This window comes from Mytilus galloprovincialis, chromosome 5 (genome assembly GCF_965363235.1).
Source record: "Mytilus galloprovincialis chromosome 5, xbMytGall1.hap1.1, whole genome shotgun sequence".
Lineage (NCBI taxonomy): Eukaryota > Metazoa > Mollusca > Bivalvia > Mytilida > Mytilidae > Mytilus > Mytilus galloprovincialis.
The window spans coordinates 15,651,866-15,670,639 of NC_134842.1; the positions used below are offsets into that span (position 1 = coordinate 15,651,866).

An 18,774-nucleotide genomic window follows, 5' to 3' on the forward strand; every position below is an offset into this window, starting at 1 on the left:
CACAATCGGGATAAAAAACTCTATTTTATAAGTTCCATCATGTCATATTTCATCTTAAGTTCCTACGCATGTATTCATCCCTGATTTTCAAATGTTTGGAATGCAGAAAAGCATGTTAGCCGACTATGCTGTATGGGCTATGCTCATTTTTGAAGGCCGTATGGCAACCTATAGTTGGTAATTTCTGTGTCATTTGGTATCTTGTGGAGAGTTGTCTCATTGGCAATCATACCACATCATTTTTTTTGCGTGCGAAATTGATAAAATTTAAAATTATTCGGTAAATTTAACTTCATTAGACACGGATAAAATATCTGGTACAAACAACAAAATATCTGGACTTGTATTTTTCTAAAGATTAAATGGTCACTCAGTATTAATAATTTAGATTAAAGCAAATTAAACACTAGCCTGGTGTATTGTTAAGTATTCATTTAAAACAGATTAACAAAAATATTGAGCAATAACACAATCATACACATTCAAAACTATATGTTCGTCTTATCAAACCGACGTGCCCTACATAATGCTAATGACGCCTAGGCAATGGCTCACAGATTTCGTGTTTGTTGATTGCGTTCAATAGGACAATAACACTTTGAAATACACATATACAATAAATAATACTAACACATGATTTACAACATGATCAACCTAAAAGCTTACTTTATATTCACACTCATTTTTATAACATTTATAAAACGTTTAGCTGCACGTGAAATATGAAATAATACTTGGCATACTGAATATGAAATATTAAAAAATGATATCATTCAATGAAATGGTATGTCAAAAATGCATAGTGTGTCAGTGAATATATTATAAACAAAAGTAAAAATTTGAACTTTTTCGAAAGTATGAACTGGTATTTTGTAAAAAAAACTTGTAATGTGTTCTATTATGCAAATAAATGCTGTTACTTTTACATTAACTAGCTGTGCTTCTATTGTCTTATAAAATAAAGGCTATGAAGGATTTGAGTTTTCTCGTTAATTGTTTTACATTGTCTTATCGGGGTCTTTTATAGCTGACTATGTGGTATGGGCTTTGTTTATTGTTGAAGGCCGTACGGTGACCTATAGTTGTTTATGTCTGTGTCATTTTGGTTTCTTGTGGACAGTTGTCTCATTGGCAATCATACCACATCTTCTTTTTATATTGGTTTTAAAATTAGGTCATTCTTTACTACCTTGAACACAAAACACAAAAGTTAACGCCACGTCTGCATGCAGTGCTGGATGCAATGAGGAATGCAATCATGCAATGATGAACAATTTTCCGCGACAATAATGAATATCATATTAGATTTAATTAATAGCAGACATTTTACATAGCAATACATTTGTACAGTGTTGATATGGTAAAAAGTTGTTTCAATTAATAAACAAATCGCCTGTTCTTTTGTATTATTGCACCCATCGTTGATGACTACATTGAGGAATTAATTGTGACTGTGATGTACTAATACAAGCATTGTGACATCAAAAATGTACGGCAAAATGGTCCCGATAACAATAAAGTATTAACTACACATTTAATATTGGTAATCTTTCCTTTTCTTGTTTCTTTGTGTCTCCATTTAATAGGGGATCTTGATTGATATTTGCACTTTGTTTCGTCTTTCCATTGGACCAACATCGTCTAATAAACAGAACCTCGCGTCCTATCATAAAGAAAGGGGAACAAATGAATTCAAATTGTTTAAGCACTTGTTTTTATATAACTGTAACAATTGCAAATATTCTAGTGTTTCACGTAAATTTTAAAAGGAAAAACCATTTAATATAAATGTAATTGTTTTTTCACACCTTTAATACAATTACCAGCACGATAAATTCAGTAATTGCATTTACAGTTCATATTTTAATCGTTTTTAGAGATATTCGTATATCGCCGATGTCAGAATAAAAAAGGTAATGATTAAGACTATTCGTTGACATATTTTAATCATTTCATTCTGTGACATTCTGCTGTTGTTTCGCTTTAGACAGAGAGCTCAGTATTGATTATTCGAGACAATGAATAGTAAATGCATTGAAAGCAAGTACCACGCAACACTTACATGACTTAGGACTTATAAAAAGGAACATTTGCTGTAATTGCATATATAACAACTATTACAGGTCCCTGTACCGCATTCAGCAGTAAGGAAAGCCCATTATGCATAGTCAGCACTAGAAGGCTCCAGGATGTCAGCGGATCTCACCCCCTCCTAAACTGAGACAGCGGTGATATTAGTACAACATAAGACGAACTTTTAAATCAGTTGAACGAAGTTCAACTCATCTAGTGGGTACTAATGCAAATACACATAGCAGAAACATAGTGGAATTGGATGGGTACCTGTACATCTCGGCTTTATGCTCTTTCATGCAAATATGCACTGACTAGACAGTTGCTATATTTTAAATCGTAATGTAAGATTTGAACTGACATCAACCGTATTAAAAACTTACTTTTGGCCAAGATTATGCAAATTAAAATCATAACAACCACAGCACATCCGATGGATATGGTAATCATTGCCAGCGTGCCTTCTTCTTTTTCTAAACATTTAAAACAAAATATTAATGAAGATAAAAAGGAGATATTCTGAATTCCAAAGTTCAAAGACCTTTGGAGAAAGACTTTACGGAAGAAATATAGAACACACAAAACAGGAGTTAAACTTTTATATGCGAATATTTGCAAAACAATTTTAGCAAAACGCGAGTTCCACATTATATTCACATGAAGGAAATACCACAATAACTATTTGTGCCCGTTTACATGCTGAGTTTTTGACTGTGTTAACATTTACTCTTTGCATTAAAAGTTCAAAGCTGGTTCTGGTAAAAAATCAGTAAAACATCTCACAACTATTTTTTAGAAAACTATTACCTGTGTACACTTTGAGGTAGAAAGGAAGAATCTTGAATGCTCAGATTTAATTTGTTTTGTGAAATTAAGATACATCAACACAAATTTTGAGTATGCTCTCTCTCCTCACTGGCATGATCAGAAAGTTTCAATCTGTTTTATATGACGGATTTTAAACTGTATGATGAAGTCCTGTTTTCAAAGCATATTATTTTTGCCAAAGTTTTGCAATTAATCATTACAAAATATGAACAACTATGAATGCAAGACACAAAAGAAGGAACAGATACATTCTAACAAATATAAAGACATTAGATGTGTCTTACCATGACATATATCTATGTGTTCGTCAAAAATGGAAACATTACGATACACAAGGTTGCAAAGTATCTGCAGTCTCCCTTCACAACCGACACTGTCAACAGGAAAATTGTAAATCACTTTAACATCATTATGATATGTGTACCATTGTATTACAGAAATAGTTGCATCATTGATAAACCGACCCTGAAAAAAGGAGGAAGTCTCTTTATAGTCAGATTGTATATGACAATCTTTTAAAGTACAAGCAGTAAATCTCAGGTACCAGAACCATTTAAATATAAATTAATATTATTTTAATACGATGTATGCTAGCATAAGGCAATGCAATGTTTTTTAAATATTGTTTCACTGAATGAAAACTGTTTTTGGAATACAATTGAAATACAAAAACATTAGTATCAAATAGTTTTTCCTACTCACCTGAAACCATGCTGAGCAGCTCGGAACAGGGTTCACCTTATCTAGCATAATTTCTATTCCCATGCTGTCGTTGTTGATGTACTTTTTATCTTTTATTAGTTGTGTAATAGATGGTAAAGCTGAAAGGGATGTGTACAACAATTTACATTCATTGTATTTCCTAAATTCAATATTTAAAAAAACATATATGGGATAATCACTATTTCAACAATGGCAAAGGCCTATATAGTTGTTTTGTATATTTAGAGTCCATTCTAACAGCTCAATAGTATTGAGTCGAACTATTGTTTTATATGTGTGACGTTTACAAATGCATGCAAATTAGAATCCCTTTACTTACAGTACTAACTCGAAAGAAATACATGATGTTGTTATACTCAGAAAATTATATACACCATTAAAAACTTACAAATAATATGATTTCGTTTGACAGACAGATTCTTAGTGCAACCATTAAATCCACAGGTACACGTGTAGTTGTAGTTTAAATCTGATTCGCTAATATTGTGAATTAACAACTCAAAATCATTACTGGTATTTTGCGTTAACATTTCATATTTATTTGGATATTTGCAGTCACCATCCATACAAAGCATGTCGTAGTTTCGGCCTCCTGTCCATTGTCGTACTTTCAAGTTTGAATCAATGTCGACCTTTGTGCTATTTATGAAACACCGTAAAATCATGTCTTTTCCAAAGCTTACTGGCAAGGTTGTTAAATTCCATGAGGCTGAAAAAATATTTCATTTTTGATAAAGTAGAATTTTATCATAAATTCTAAACAAGAATATAAATGTATTTAATAACATGAATACACTGACTATATTCAGACAACAACTTTTCTCTAACATGTAACACTTTTGAATAATTTAGACGCAAGAGGGAAGATCACACGTTGAATACCATTATACATTTTATACTTGAATGAAGCATTGAATTGATATAACATACAATATGAAATAAAGGGTCAATTTAGATAATAAAAACTCCCCCGTACAATCAATTTGAAAAGTTGTAGATACATCTATTTCATATTGAATGCAATAAAAAAGAAATGTTATCCCTGGATTTACGAGTCCGACTGATTTACACTGAATTGGTATAGAAAATCAATCAAAATTTAAAATTATTTAAGGTGGTACCTAATACCTTTACTATAATTAATTGACTCGTTTAATTTTCATAAAATTTTGACAAAAGATTTACTTTGACCCTTTGAAAAAAATATAAAAAGTCAAAAATCAAATTACTTTCTTGGAAAACAAATGATTTGATATATAGTCGTTAAACAAACGATCATTTTAATCATTGATAAGATTAATATTTCCTTAACAATACAACGTGATTAAGACGTTTAGGTGATTTTACAGAGTGACCTCCCTGTAGTGTTAGGTACCACCTTAAACTTATGTTTGTGTCACGGAGGTTAACGGAATGTACATCACGGCACAATGATTGATGGAGTTACAATACACTATCATGTTATATACAACAACTATTCAGAAATTACTTATTACATTGTGTAAATAAATATATTTGGTGTATTTACTGTCTTCTGGTTAAAATTATTATTATGGTAACACGCCAACTCTGACGTCGTGTATTCATACGCCAACATGCGTGTACGTTGTTATTGTTAATATAAATACTTTGAAAAGTTCTTTGAGCCTTATTTTTGATAATAATTTATTTATAGTGAATGGCAATAATTTATTGTGAATTCGCGGATTATTAAATGTGAAGAGTCAAACATTAATTTTATGGTTTAATAAATTCAAAATAAATTATTGCCATTCATTAATTAAGTCATTCTACAGGTTATAATCATTTTTATTTTCGTCTACGTTAAATAAAACAATTACACCATCAATCCATTCTTAAAACGGATGTATCTAAAAAATATTTCATTTTGAAACCAATATGAATAAAAAACGTGGTTTTGTTTCGTATCCCTTACACATGGTACAGGTCACGCTCATTTTGATGATGGAACGTACTAAAACAAAACCAATCTGCACCTTTTGATAAAGTCATCATTTTAAGTATGCAAAATATAATATAATTTTCTTACCAGACGTACAATTAGATGCTGTACATGCTTTACCCACAACTAATACAATGAAAGCAATATAAACTAACATTCTATTCATAATGACTTTATACAATCTACAAGAAAAAACAAATTTCGTTAATGATAATTGAGTGATATGTTTAGCAATTCTTGTTATATCAAAATGATTTGTATTGTTTTTTTTCTTGTATTGAAATATTATAACAATAGTGCAAATGATATTCGATCTTTGTATCAAAAGTATTAAAACAAAAGCAGAATACTTATCAAGATGACCTTTATTTGATTTTCATAATTGCAATCTCATTCATGTTTTCTTTTAAATTTTGGGGCACACCCGTTTATCTGTTACATTAATTCAATTTATAAAGGTGCACATCAAAAATCAAACCACAAACAAAAGAAGAAACACTATCTTGTCACTTTCTTTTTATGAAAAGAACTAATTTATCTAATGTTATTATTACAATGAAATGTTTGTTGTGTATACCTTTATTTTTGATCTGATAGATTTTGATTGTCCTTTCGCTACAAAATAAAAAATAAAACAACACTTATCTAGATAACCTGTAATTTTTCACTATATCAATCTCATTTATTATTTTTATTTTGGGTTCACCCACAATTTGATACATTTATTCAATTGATTATGTTACAAATCAAACAACAAACAAAAGAAAACAATATCTTGTCACCGTCTTACAACTTGATATGACAGTAAACCTAAATCAATAGTCTTAACCCAATCCTTCGCTCATGCATTAACTTTATAACAACGATTAGTGAATTTAAAGGGGCACCCGAGCTATAAATGTATACCTTTGAACATTTGTTTCTTTTAAATGTTTGCAGTCAAGTGGTTTAATCATACATCAACCTCCACAAGCATTTAAATGATAATGAAACCACAATTTCCAATAAGCGCTTTTTAAACAAATTGCCAACGGTTAAAAAATTTAGTAGTTCACGCTTGCGGTTTGTCAAGATATACAAGAATTTGATATGCTTCAGCACAGGTATGAATCCCTAAAAGTACGACATGTTAACTAGAATGATCTGCCCCAAACTAAGTCTTAAAAATAAAAAAAAACAAAATAAAAGCCAGACGATTTGGTATAATTTTTGATTGTAAGAAAGACAATCCTCACTTTGGAAAAATAAACTCATTATAGATACCAGGATAAACAGTTTGTATTTGCGCCAGACGAGCATGTCATCTTCAAAAGACTCATCAGTTAAGTTCGAATCCAAAATCCATAAAAGTACGAAGTTGAAGTGCATCGAGAACAAATTATTCCTAAATGTTTGCCAAAATGACAAGTAAGGTTGGTACTATTCAGTGCAGTATCCAACCTCCACTTACAAAATAAATGTGTTTTGTCTGTTTAATTGCTCCTGTAACCACGGACACCATATATTATTAACAGACAATACCTTACTATTTTTCTTTTTATAGGTAGGTAAACACGCGTATTTTTTTGAGATGTCCACAAAAACCCAGACGGATATCATCAATGTTTTCGAGGAATATATATAAAATTTAATGAACAAAATGTTCATATATTAGACCTACTAACGTTTGCATTATGATCATTTTATTGTCGTTAGTTTAAAGCTTACCTCTGTAATCATATGTTCTGTATACAATTTATAAGTCAATCTTAATAAATGAAGCTAATTATCATTTCCGACGAACAGTTTGTAATATGTTTTGTGTCCTTATATCTTCAACGTGCCAAGTTAACTAAGTGAGGATGCAACATGCATGTAAATATAAAACTTTATATTTTTTGTCTATTTTTATACAATGACTAACGGGGCTTCACCATATCTTTATGCCGACTTAAAAAAAAAGGTTCAATAAGATTCTATATTTCATGTTCGAACTAGTGCAATTTAATAATTCTTTAAAGATATTATTGAAATATTGAATCTGTTTCACTAATTGATAAACTGTTAAATTACCATTGTCAATTCAGGGTCAATAATATCATATGCAAATTTTGACACTTCATAGACAAAAACATAACAATAATTTGATTAAACATGTATAGTTATATTTACACGGCCACTTTATCAGTTTATCAAATACCATATCTAGAACCAACATATACGTATGTAATTTTCAAAATACCAATTTTATTCATTCATTCATTCATTCACATTTGACCTCAATTATGAGCGCACCTTTTTATTTGTTATAGCACTGTTACCTTGATCCAATTTATAGAATATAAACCACAAAAACAAATATTCATTATCTTGTCTGTGAATAAAAACGATATTAAAGACATCAATAATCTACCTATAACCGTGAATTATACACGTATTTAACAGTTATATCAACTAATGTAAATAGGTATGCTAGCGTTAAATTTCTACCGATAGCCTTTAAAGTAATACATTGTGGTTGCATTAACTAATGTCTTATTTGATATTCAATAATTTCTAACTAAATATGACATTACACTGATACTCACGCCACAACTAGGTGACAATGTCACAAATGAGACAGTGATAAATATTTAAATAAAATGTTAAATGTTGCAGATTGTTCTAGTATAAAATTATAACCAACATTGTAATATGTTCGTTAAAATATGTAAGAAGATGCTATTCTCAACATTCCTGAACACAAAAAAAAAAGATCACTCACTTATATTAACTTATTTGTTGATGCTTTAGCAATGTGATTGTTATCGTCGTGTTGACAATATAAAAAAAATGAAAGTAATACTTTATCAATTGTATGCTCCTAAAATCAGTATTGTGTTTATGATTATGTATTCCATCTGTTTTGAAATGGCAAATTATTTCTTTTTTTTTTGTTTTGTTTAAATCTTGATAAATAAATTTCAGAAAGACATTTCACGCAATACTCATATTTCGGAAATAAAGTTGGAAAGGAAATTTATCACTTGCAAGTATCAATTACATACATTGAGTGCTGGTTAAAGTCTGTACAAATTATATTATTATGCAAAAATGTTGTTATTCGTTTAATTGTACGTGTTAAACACCTTCTTCAATAACCTCTGATGTATCATGGTGACAGTGCTTCCTTTATGCAGCTAACTGGATTATATCATCGAACTGCAACAATGTACTGGCAAATGCAGCATCGCAAACAATAATAATTAAAAAGGCAAAACAGAAATACTAATGCTATAGAGCACAAGCTACATGTATTTATTATCAGTCGATTTCCTTTAACGACTATATTTATCTTGTAGGTGATTTGTCTAACTTGTAACAATGATTATGCTTATCGTGCTTTTATATACTAAGTTATACATTACCACAGCAAATATACTGATGTGGTGGCACCTTCCGTTTAATCTAGTCACAAATCTTATCAATGAGGATGTTAAATGTAGGTATGTTTACAAAGAATGAAAAGTTTTTTCTTATATTTTAACTATGACTAATTTGGAAATTTACAACTTCAATATTTAAAGTCTCACGCACTATAGTACACCGATCCATTCACTATCAGAAGATAACATATTTTTATATGGATGACATTAGTATTGTCAGTTTTAAACATGCATCAATGCATTTAATTTTGATATTTAAAAGTCATGCATATAACAGGATAAAACACAAGAATTTTTACTCAAGATAAGATGTACAAAGTTGATAATTACTGTAAAGACAGTATCCCGAAACGAGTAACATAATTAAAAAAATATGTACTGAATTTGATCAACTTTTTTTTTGTGAGAATTTTGAACTAAATCCATATATAGTGTTTATGTTTTTGCTACTAAATTTATTAATGCAGTCTTGTACTTCATTTTAGATTATCTATATATAGATTTCCATGCAACTTATGATTTGAACCTTACACGTCCGTATCTCCTTATACAATTCGTTTCCGCTGCGATGAAGCAATTAAGAAAAGAAAATACATTGACAGTCGCACTCGTTCCTAAAAATAGCCTTCATAAGTTTACCGAACTTCAAATTTCATAAATCCGTAAACTGTAGGTTAATCCAGAAAACACGAATTGCTCACGACATTAACTGATGAGTCTTATAAGAAGGACCTACTGTCGTGAAACACTACACTCAGTGATACGTTTGTACTTATTCTGCTTGCAGATTTTTCATCTTAAGAGTATTATCTTCAAATATTATTAACTATTATTGACTTGGTTGACTTTTCTGATTTTTTTGAAATCTACACTTTTACTCTGCACTTTGTTTATCATAAGTATGTTTTTTAAACTATAAAGGCACACCGCTTCACCTTTATAGTATTTGTTTATGTTCACACAAACTGTTTGTAATATTTGTAATATTTACCCAGTGTAAGTGCAGTTATCTAATATTGTAAACAAACTATAATGCTTTTATCTGTTGTAAAGCCAACTGCATTAAATACTTCAATACACCACCAAATAACGAGACGTGTATTTTCCGTCGTTTTTTAGAAGATAATTTAAATTGACAACGAAATAATATCTTTCAATCCTGGTAATTATGATGAGCTTAGCATATCGACTATTCTAAAATATTTGAATATAACTCTATACACAAGGGAATGGGTTCGGGTCATAAACGGTAAAGGCAACAGTTACAGTAGTATACCGCTGTTCAAAATTCATAAATCGATAGAGAAAAAACAAATCCGGGTTACCAACTAAAACGGGGGGAAACATATCAAATATAAAAGAACTACGACACAACAGAGATAGAAAAAAATAAAATCACAAAAATACTGAACTCAGAGGAAAGTCAATTCGGAAAGTCCATAATCACATGGCAAAATCAAATAACAAAACGCATTAAAAACAAACGGACAAGAACTGTCATATTCCTGACTTGGTACAGGCATTTTCAATTGTAGAAAATGGTGGATTGAACCTGGTTTTATAGCTAGCTAAACCTCTCACTTGTATGACAGTCGTATCATATTCCATTATATTGTCACCGATGCGTGAACAAAACAAACAGACACAATACTAGTAGTTACAAATGTCAAAAATAGGGGTACAGCAGTCAACAATGTGCTATCATCTTAATCACTATAAAACAACAAATGTAACGAAGAAGCACAAAAAGGGCATACATCAAATTAACATCCTCATTTTGATTATATTATACGATTAAATTATACGATTATATTTGTCTATGTAACATTCATCCATCAAGGAAGGAGGGTTTTGAGTACTGGTATAAAATTGCGCGTTTGAAATTCGCACAGGTAGACATGAAATAATTTTGACGTTCAAAGTATGAGGGGATGCATAAATACAGTCATGCAAAATAGATATAACAAAAACTGACTAAACAGTATACTGTAATAATAAATAAAATAGTAGTGTGGTTCAAAGTATGACGGGATACATAAGTACAGAGTCACGTCAAATGTATATCACAAACAAAGTGGGTTAACAGTAAAAGTACTATTAATAAATAAAATAATGTTGTCATTCAAAGTATGACAAGATACATAGGTACAGAGTCACATCATAAAATAATTTTGTCGTTCAAAGTATGATGGGATACATAAGCACAGAGTTACGTCAAAAAGGACATCTAAAAAAACAGACTTAACAGTAAAAGTAATATTAATAAAGACAAATAAAAGAATAATATAACACGTTATTAAGATGAAAAACAATGTCAGTACGCAAAAGCTATACTTCAAGACCATCGTGTATTATTTGTGAAGTTGATACGGAATATTTATCAACAAGTTCTGGGTACCTTCCGATGAACTTTGTTTTAGAAAAAGAAGGACGAGACGTTCTTTGACATACCCCTGGTTCATAAACTTTCTGCTCAGACATTGGTGACGTTTTACAAAGTCTGAGTAGGAGCTGCAAGCTCTTGAATACCGAATAAGTTGGGAAATGTATATTCAATATGCAGGTGAAGTTGGTATATTGCTACTAAGGTGGGGGGAATTGATAATTTCAAAATCAAAATTGTCTCGTTTGTCATAGATTCTGGTACTAAGATGACTGTGTATGTCAAATTTGAGGTATAAGTCTAAAAATGAGGCGGAGGAAGCCGTGTCTGTTGTCTCTTTAATTTCTAGTTCTGATGGATATATTAATGGAACCCAATCAGAAAAGTTCGGATTGTTAATGGAAAGAACATTATCAATATATCTGAAAGTGAAATTAAATAACCTGGCTTCTTTGATCTTCTTGTTTTTGACAAGTTTCTGCAGGAACTCAGATTCATATGAAAATAAGAAGAGGTCAGCAAGGAGAGGCGCGCAGTTCGTTCCCATAGGAATGCCGACAATTTGTTGAAAAAGTCTACCTTCAAACTCAACAAATATGTTGTCGATAAGAAACTCCAGCATACTAACCACTTGTTCTTTTGTGTAGCATGTTTTACCTTTTTGTTTGTCACTATTAACGAAATATGCCTTATGAAATTCCAAAGTAATACATTTATAGCGTATGCTACCATTTTTATGTTGAAAGGCATTGTGGATTATTTCTTTTAGGCGATTTTTCAATTTCACATGGGGAATGGTGGTATACAGGGTGGAAAAATGAAAAGTTTTGATAGAACTTACTTCAGAAAAAGACCGAGATTTGAAATTGTCTAGAAGTTCTTTAGAGGTTTTAAGAATCCACATATGGTTAATACCACTACGCGAGTAAACAGTTTCACAGTATTTCTGAAGACCCTCTTTAACTGCGGATAGAATTTTAGTCAATCTTATGGACAATTCTTTAGTAGAACATGAAGACGAGCCAGCAATATACCGTTGTTTGTACGGAATTTTATAAACAAGGTAACTCCTCCGATTTGGTGTTCCCAGTAATGTTTATTGAAGCCATGAAGGACTTATGATTTGCTAAAATCTCATCCTTGTCAAATGATATGTCTTCGTATGTTGGATTACCTGAGTGCTCCTTTATACCCAATTCTTTTACAAGACATTTGTAGTAATACTATTTACATACAAAGACAATATTATTTGAAGCTTTGTCCGCAGGAACAACAACATACTTATCATGAAGAGATGATAGACATTTCATGGCCTCTTTGTTTCTGAAAACGAACTTTGGTCGATCGTTCACACAGTTCAACTTTCGGATTTTTTAATGTTTGTATATTTAAGATTTTCAAGAATCAAGTGAAATAGGTAAATTTTAAAATCATATGATTGCAAAAAAGGTTTTTAATCAAATTGAAACTAACAAATGGAAACCTCCTTATCCAAGTGAGACAAGAAAAATAAGTGTCATTTCGTATCGTTACACTAGTTAACAATTTGACTTAATTATTCATATTTCAATCGGTTGGTCGGATTTTCCTTTGTAAACGAAATTGTCATATGTAACCTACTCTCAGCCCATATCTGCCCTTTTATCTAAATCAATATGGTGTTGTACAAGCATGCTTAAGTATACACACGTTAAAAATTACAGAGTATTATTATTCGTATCAGAAAAATTATAAAAAAAAACTTAAATTTGTAACAAGACCATCTTTAGCGTTCCAGATAGGGAAGGCAAAATAAGCGAATCTGTTTGCGCACCATTTAATTATTAACTGTTATTTTTTTTACGATCAGTATCACGCATTAGGTGACCAAAATTGTCTATTTGTGTTTAAATTATTGCATGATATATTTTACACAGTCATGTGTTTGGAGAATGACCTAATATGTTCCGACATTGGAAAATGGTCTGGACTGACATTTATTGTATCTTACATTCTAGTAATGCCTGTTTTAGGATTCAAATAACCACACGCGCATTTATATCAGAAGAAGCTTATGAACCCCTATGCAGTGCAACCTGAATAATGTGTACCTGGTTGATGTATTGTAAATGCCTTCGAAATTTTGAAAATAAGCTTCTTTTGCTACAATTTAATTTTTTACAAATATACAAATAGTGTCTTAATGAAAATACCGTTATTGTGGGGACTATTTAACAGTTAACATTATCCTACCAGAGTTGATTAAATGAAGCTTTCAAGGTTATTTTACTTAGCATAGCAGCGAAATGATGTATGCGAAAACATGATTTATAACATAATGTCCATAGACAAAATGAAATAGATGATAAGACAATGCACTTTAAAATAATTAGTATGATGAACATAAATTCATACAAAAGTAGACAACTTCTGTTCCTTCAGTTGCATCAATAATATTGTCAAAGACACGGCAGAACATTGATGATAAACCGCGTCAAGATATACCGAAATTGGCAATGTAAAGAGAAACATATTACTTATCATCTGTGTCCTTTACATTTCAAAATGTTCAATCAAAATATGGTCATCCGTAACTAGTCGAAGGAACAACTTTGTTTATATTGTTATAAACCAATGTCAAGGCGCTTTCTCGTGGATGCAAATGACCATTGTAATTAGTTGGAGATGTGCATTCTATATGCAGTTTGATCTAAGGAGAATTAACAATTTCACAACAGTTAAAAGCATAAGCTGATTAAATTGCAGGTTTTCTTACATTTTTTTTTTGCCTCTTTTGAACTATTTATTACATATAATTTGCATTGAAGAAGAGCAAATGTAAGAACTAGGAATGACATGAATCAACACAGATTGCATTTCAGTATAATAAACTCCGTGAGTTTTTCTTTCAATATCAATTTTCTACAAAAGGAAAACTATAAACAACTCATCAAATACTTATTCTCAAAATCATTAATAAGTGTATGTTTAGCGTTGAAAGAAACTAAGCACTTTACGAACAAGGGACTTTTTCTTAATTCTACAGAAAGATCCACATGTAGCTGTTCTATGATGTAGTGTAAATATTTGCTTAATATATGATATATATCATATAAATGTTAAAAAGACGATGGTGAAGTGTGGTTAGACGTAAATACATTACGGAAATTCCTATGAATGAAGTAGTAAATTCTTCTTTCAAGGCCATGCACTCCACATAAAGTGTAAAAGTAACTATCTTTAAAGGCCTCCCGTGAACATGGGAAGATCTCCAGATTTTACACTGGCTAATGTAAATACACAAACAAACTGTGAAATAGTACTTTATCTTGGCAACAAGTACGTTTTCTACAAATGATCTGTCTGGACTTTTAACTAGTTCTTTAATTGGCTTTTATAATGACGCATATTAAAATGAAATACATGGATTGTGTTCAGAGTGTCAAGATATGCTGAAGTTGATAACGGTTGTTTGTGTTGTGGTACTTTAATCGGGAATCACTTATAAAAAAAGGGACGAAAGATACCAAAGGGACAGTCATCTAAAACAAACTGACAACGCCATGGCTTAAAATGAAAAAGACTAACAAACAACTGCACACATGACACAACATAGAAAACTAAAGAATAAACAACACGAACCCCACCAAAAACCTAGGGGTGATCTCAGATGCTCCGGAAGGGTAAACAGATTCTGCGCCACATGTGGCACTCGTGTATAAATTTTCTTTCCTTTAAACTGCACTCGCACACAATCGTATCCAAGAGTTGTCTTAATATTAAAATTGTCTTTACAATCAATCTTTAAAAGAGAGACAAAGTTATCAGACAATCATTTCAACTCATCAGTCAAAAATAATCTGACAACTCCATTGCTTAATAAAAGACCAACAGACAAATACAAGTAACGATGTTCAACCTGATATAACTTAAAAACCTAAAAAAACATACCAAATTTATCTTTTATTTTGTATTTTCCTTGAAATGAATTACATTTTTTATTGAGAAATAGTATACCTGCATGTGTATATTGTCGATTTCTATCCGACGCAGTGTGAGTTTTTCACCATTCGTAGAAAGATTGAATCAAGAAAAAAGACTTCCAGCGCACCAAATTATGAAGTCTTTTTGCAATGTTTTGCTTTCTTTTAGTGTATGCATTATATATTTGCTATATAATATACCTTTGAATACGAAAAGGTTTTTATAATATATAAACCTGCAAGGTTTCCTTTATTAAATCATATACTGTGGTGGAAAGCTTTGTATTGTGTACTAGATATATCGATTAGTTAAATACAATAAAGAATTCTACAAAAAGTTGAAAATTTCGAAAAGTGTTTAATTTGACAATTAATATTCATTGGAATTTCATTTTAAGGAAAACTACCTTTATCTTACATAATGTTTTAAGGATCGAACAGTGAAAATATTTTTTTAAAAATTCGACCTTCTTCTTTTCAACCGTTTGCTCGTTACACTTGGACAACTTATTATGAAATAAATCAAACGGAATGTATAAATTCATTTAAAACATTGATATTGGTACCAGTCTTGTATTACAATTCCAGTTTCCGGTGCATGTCAAAACATGGAGGGAAACAAAATAGTGCATTTTTTCCAAAAAAAATTCTGAACTCATTTTTTTCTGTTTGATTATAGGTTTATGCTGAATTGAAACATATATATAAACTTTTAAAAAAAATCTTGCATCTTATGGAGGATACCAATCCAGGAAAGTGGAAGGATATCATGTTTACTGGAAGTGGTGCGGCCTAGTAAAAACAGCAAACAGAAAGTAGAAAAGCAATGTTTTGACTTCAGGATTACGTAACGTTTTATTCTTCGTGGCATAACCCATTTTTTTTTAGATTAAATCACAATTTCACATTAGTACATACATGATATGAACATGAAATTTTTTTTTTATGTAGCATTTTTTATTTTTTTATTTTCAAAGATCAGCTGTTTTGAATGTAAGCCTATGGAGCAGTCAATTTCAAGACTGCAACCTATTAGTACAATGTGTCACATATACACGGTGATCCCTCGCAGACGAAACGTTCAGAAACAGCAGAGACGACCCTGTTTATACACAAAATCATTACGGATACAAAGCTTATAAATCAGTACTCCAGACGCATGTTTTGTATTCCCACAACTCATATGTGGCGCTTGAATCAGTTGCAAAGTTGACCCTCATATTTACGAAGATATATAGCATTAAAACACTGCAATGTTTATACAATGTATATAACACCATCTAGTAAAATAGATTTATTGTCAAAAATATACAATTGAAATAGTTTTTGTTGAGATAACTTTGTCCATGTATGTCGTGCATATAGCTTATAGTATTACATTACAATAGACAAGTTATGAAAATTACACACATGAACACTTTCAAAATACATCATTTATTCTGTTTCATAATCTCGTGTTTCTGGGGTTTATTTTCTTTTTTCGTTGCGTGCACACGTGTATATTCGATAATTATGTCTCTTAGTGCAGCTTCAGATATTTAGATTTCCCTGTGAAATAACATTTTCTGTACAAAATTAACAATGTATTTTTACTAATTGTAGCTTACAATTACAATACTCTGTTTTACTTATTAAAATGTCTGTTTGTTATCTGTTATGTTAAATATCAATGCAACATTTTGTTGATGTAGTAAAATTACAACTTTTAAAATTTTATTTTTTCAAAATACAAGTGATAAACATGATTATGTACGAATTGTGCTACGCTTTGTTCTTTGACGCTACGAACAGGTGTTCTCTGTGAACACATTACGAGCAACTACCTCCAAAGTAAAGCACGGCTTGTTGGCTTTGATATTCGTGTTGTTCTATACAGTTGACAAAACACATATAAAGAATGGACAAGAACTGCCATATTCCTGACTTGGTACAGGCATTTTAAAATGTAGAAAATGGTGGATTAAACCTGGTTTTATAACGCTAAACGTCTCACTTTGTTGACAGTCTCATCTAATTCCGTTAAATAAAATAGTCAAAATATGGGTACAGCAGTCATCATTGTGTAACAATTTTAAAAGGAACAATTTAACAAAACACAAACACATTTTTTAACCCATATTTTTTTCTCTTAATCGATTTATCTTTATAGATTGAATACAAGAAAATTGTACATGGAAAAAGGTTAAAAAAAAGAACGAAATACCGATCGCCAAGAAAAACTTACAACTAGTTCACCTGTCCATGTTGTATAAAAAAAGTCAAACACATTAAAACAAAAATGGAAACGTCTTTCTGAAAAGTATTCTTAAGATAAAATTGTGCATGGCCAAATGTGTCGAGATTGAAACAAGCCGCTGAGGATAGGTTGCATTATTTTAAACTTGTTATGGGTAAAATGAAAAAAGTAAAATCACAAAAATACTGAACTCAGAGGAAAATCGTATTGGAGAGTCTATAATCACATGGCAAAATCAATGGACAAAACACATAAAAAAGAAAGGACAAGAACTGTCATATTCCAGACTTGGTACAGGCATTTTCAAATGTAGAAAATGGTGGATTATTATAATAAAAGAAGATGTGGTATGATTGCCAATGAGACAACTATCCACAAAAGACCAAAATGACACAGACATTAACAACTATAGGTCACCGTACGGCCTTCAACAATGAGCAAAGCCCATACCGCATAGTGAGCTATAAACCTGGTTTTATAGCGCTACATTTCTCACTTTGTTGACAGTCTCATCAACCCGTTATATTCACAATGATGCGTGAACTAAACAGACATAATAAATAAAATAGTAAAAATATGGGTACAGCAGTCATCATCGTGTAACAATTTTAAAAGGAACAATTTAACAAAACACAAAACATCTATCTACACACATATTCCATGATTCGCGTGTCTGACGTCAGAAAATTTTATACGTCACATATTTTTGTCGTTCAATGTTTATACAAACAATTTTAAAATTTCATATAGGCATTATTCATGCTGTTAGCATACAGGGTTAAAAAATCAAAAGAATGTAAGAATCATTTTCAGAAATAGACCGAGATTTAAAATAGTCCAAAAGTTCTATGGAATTTATAAGAATCCACAAATAGTTCATTCCACTGATTGAATAATTTTGACGTATGTGGTGCAACGTATTTTCTAATTCATAATAGACATATATCTTAATGACATATTATAAAACAATAATATACTGACTGGATTTTTAAAAGTACAGAGTCAGATTATAAGAACCACAAAAGTCGCATATACAAAAAACACCAGCAAAAAATGAGATATAATACAAACACATTGACAGGACAAGTACCGAGCAACGTTGAAAAGATATCGCACAATGTAACAGTAAACGTACTGTTAATAAAAGAACAAAGACTAATGAAAGAACAACATAACATGTTGTTAAGATGTAAAATTCGAGA

At 30.9% G+C, this 18,774-nt stretch overlaps 1 protein-coding gene across 2 annotated transcripts in view; it reads right to left on the minus strand.

Moving 5' to 3' along the window:
- Positions 1-417: 417 nt before the first annotated feature.
- LOC143075249 (uncharacterized) overlaps positions 418-18,774 on the minus strand; it is an 89,840-nt gene continuing 71,483 nt past the window's right edge. The window contains exons 1-7 of one of the 2 annotated variants that reach the window (XM_076250610.1): positions 7,295-7,540; positions 5,675-5,769; positions 4,013-4,333; positions 3,604-3,722; positions 3,186-3,366; positions 2,457-2,546; positions 418-1,663 (exon numbers count right to left, since the gene is read on the minus strand). In XM_076250610.1, the coding sequence (XP_076106725.1) occupies positions 1,527-1,663; positions 2,457-2,546; positions 3,186-3,366; positions 3,604-3,722; positions 4,013-4,333; positions 5,675-5,753 (927 nt within the window). In that variant the 5' untranslated portion in view covers positions 5,754-5,769; positions 7,295-7,540 and the 3' untranslated portion in view covers positions 418-1,526. Of the gene's footprint in view, positions 1,664-2,456; positions 2,547-3,185; positions 3,367-3,603; positions 3,723-4,012; positions 4,334-5,674; positions 5,770-7,294; positions 7,541-18,774 lie in introns of those variants that run through there. The other variant, XM_076250611.1, reaches the window with a different exon arrangement.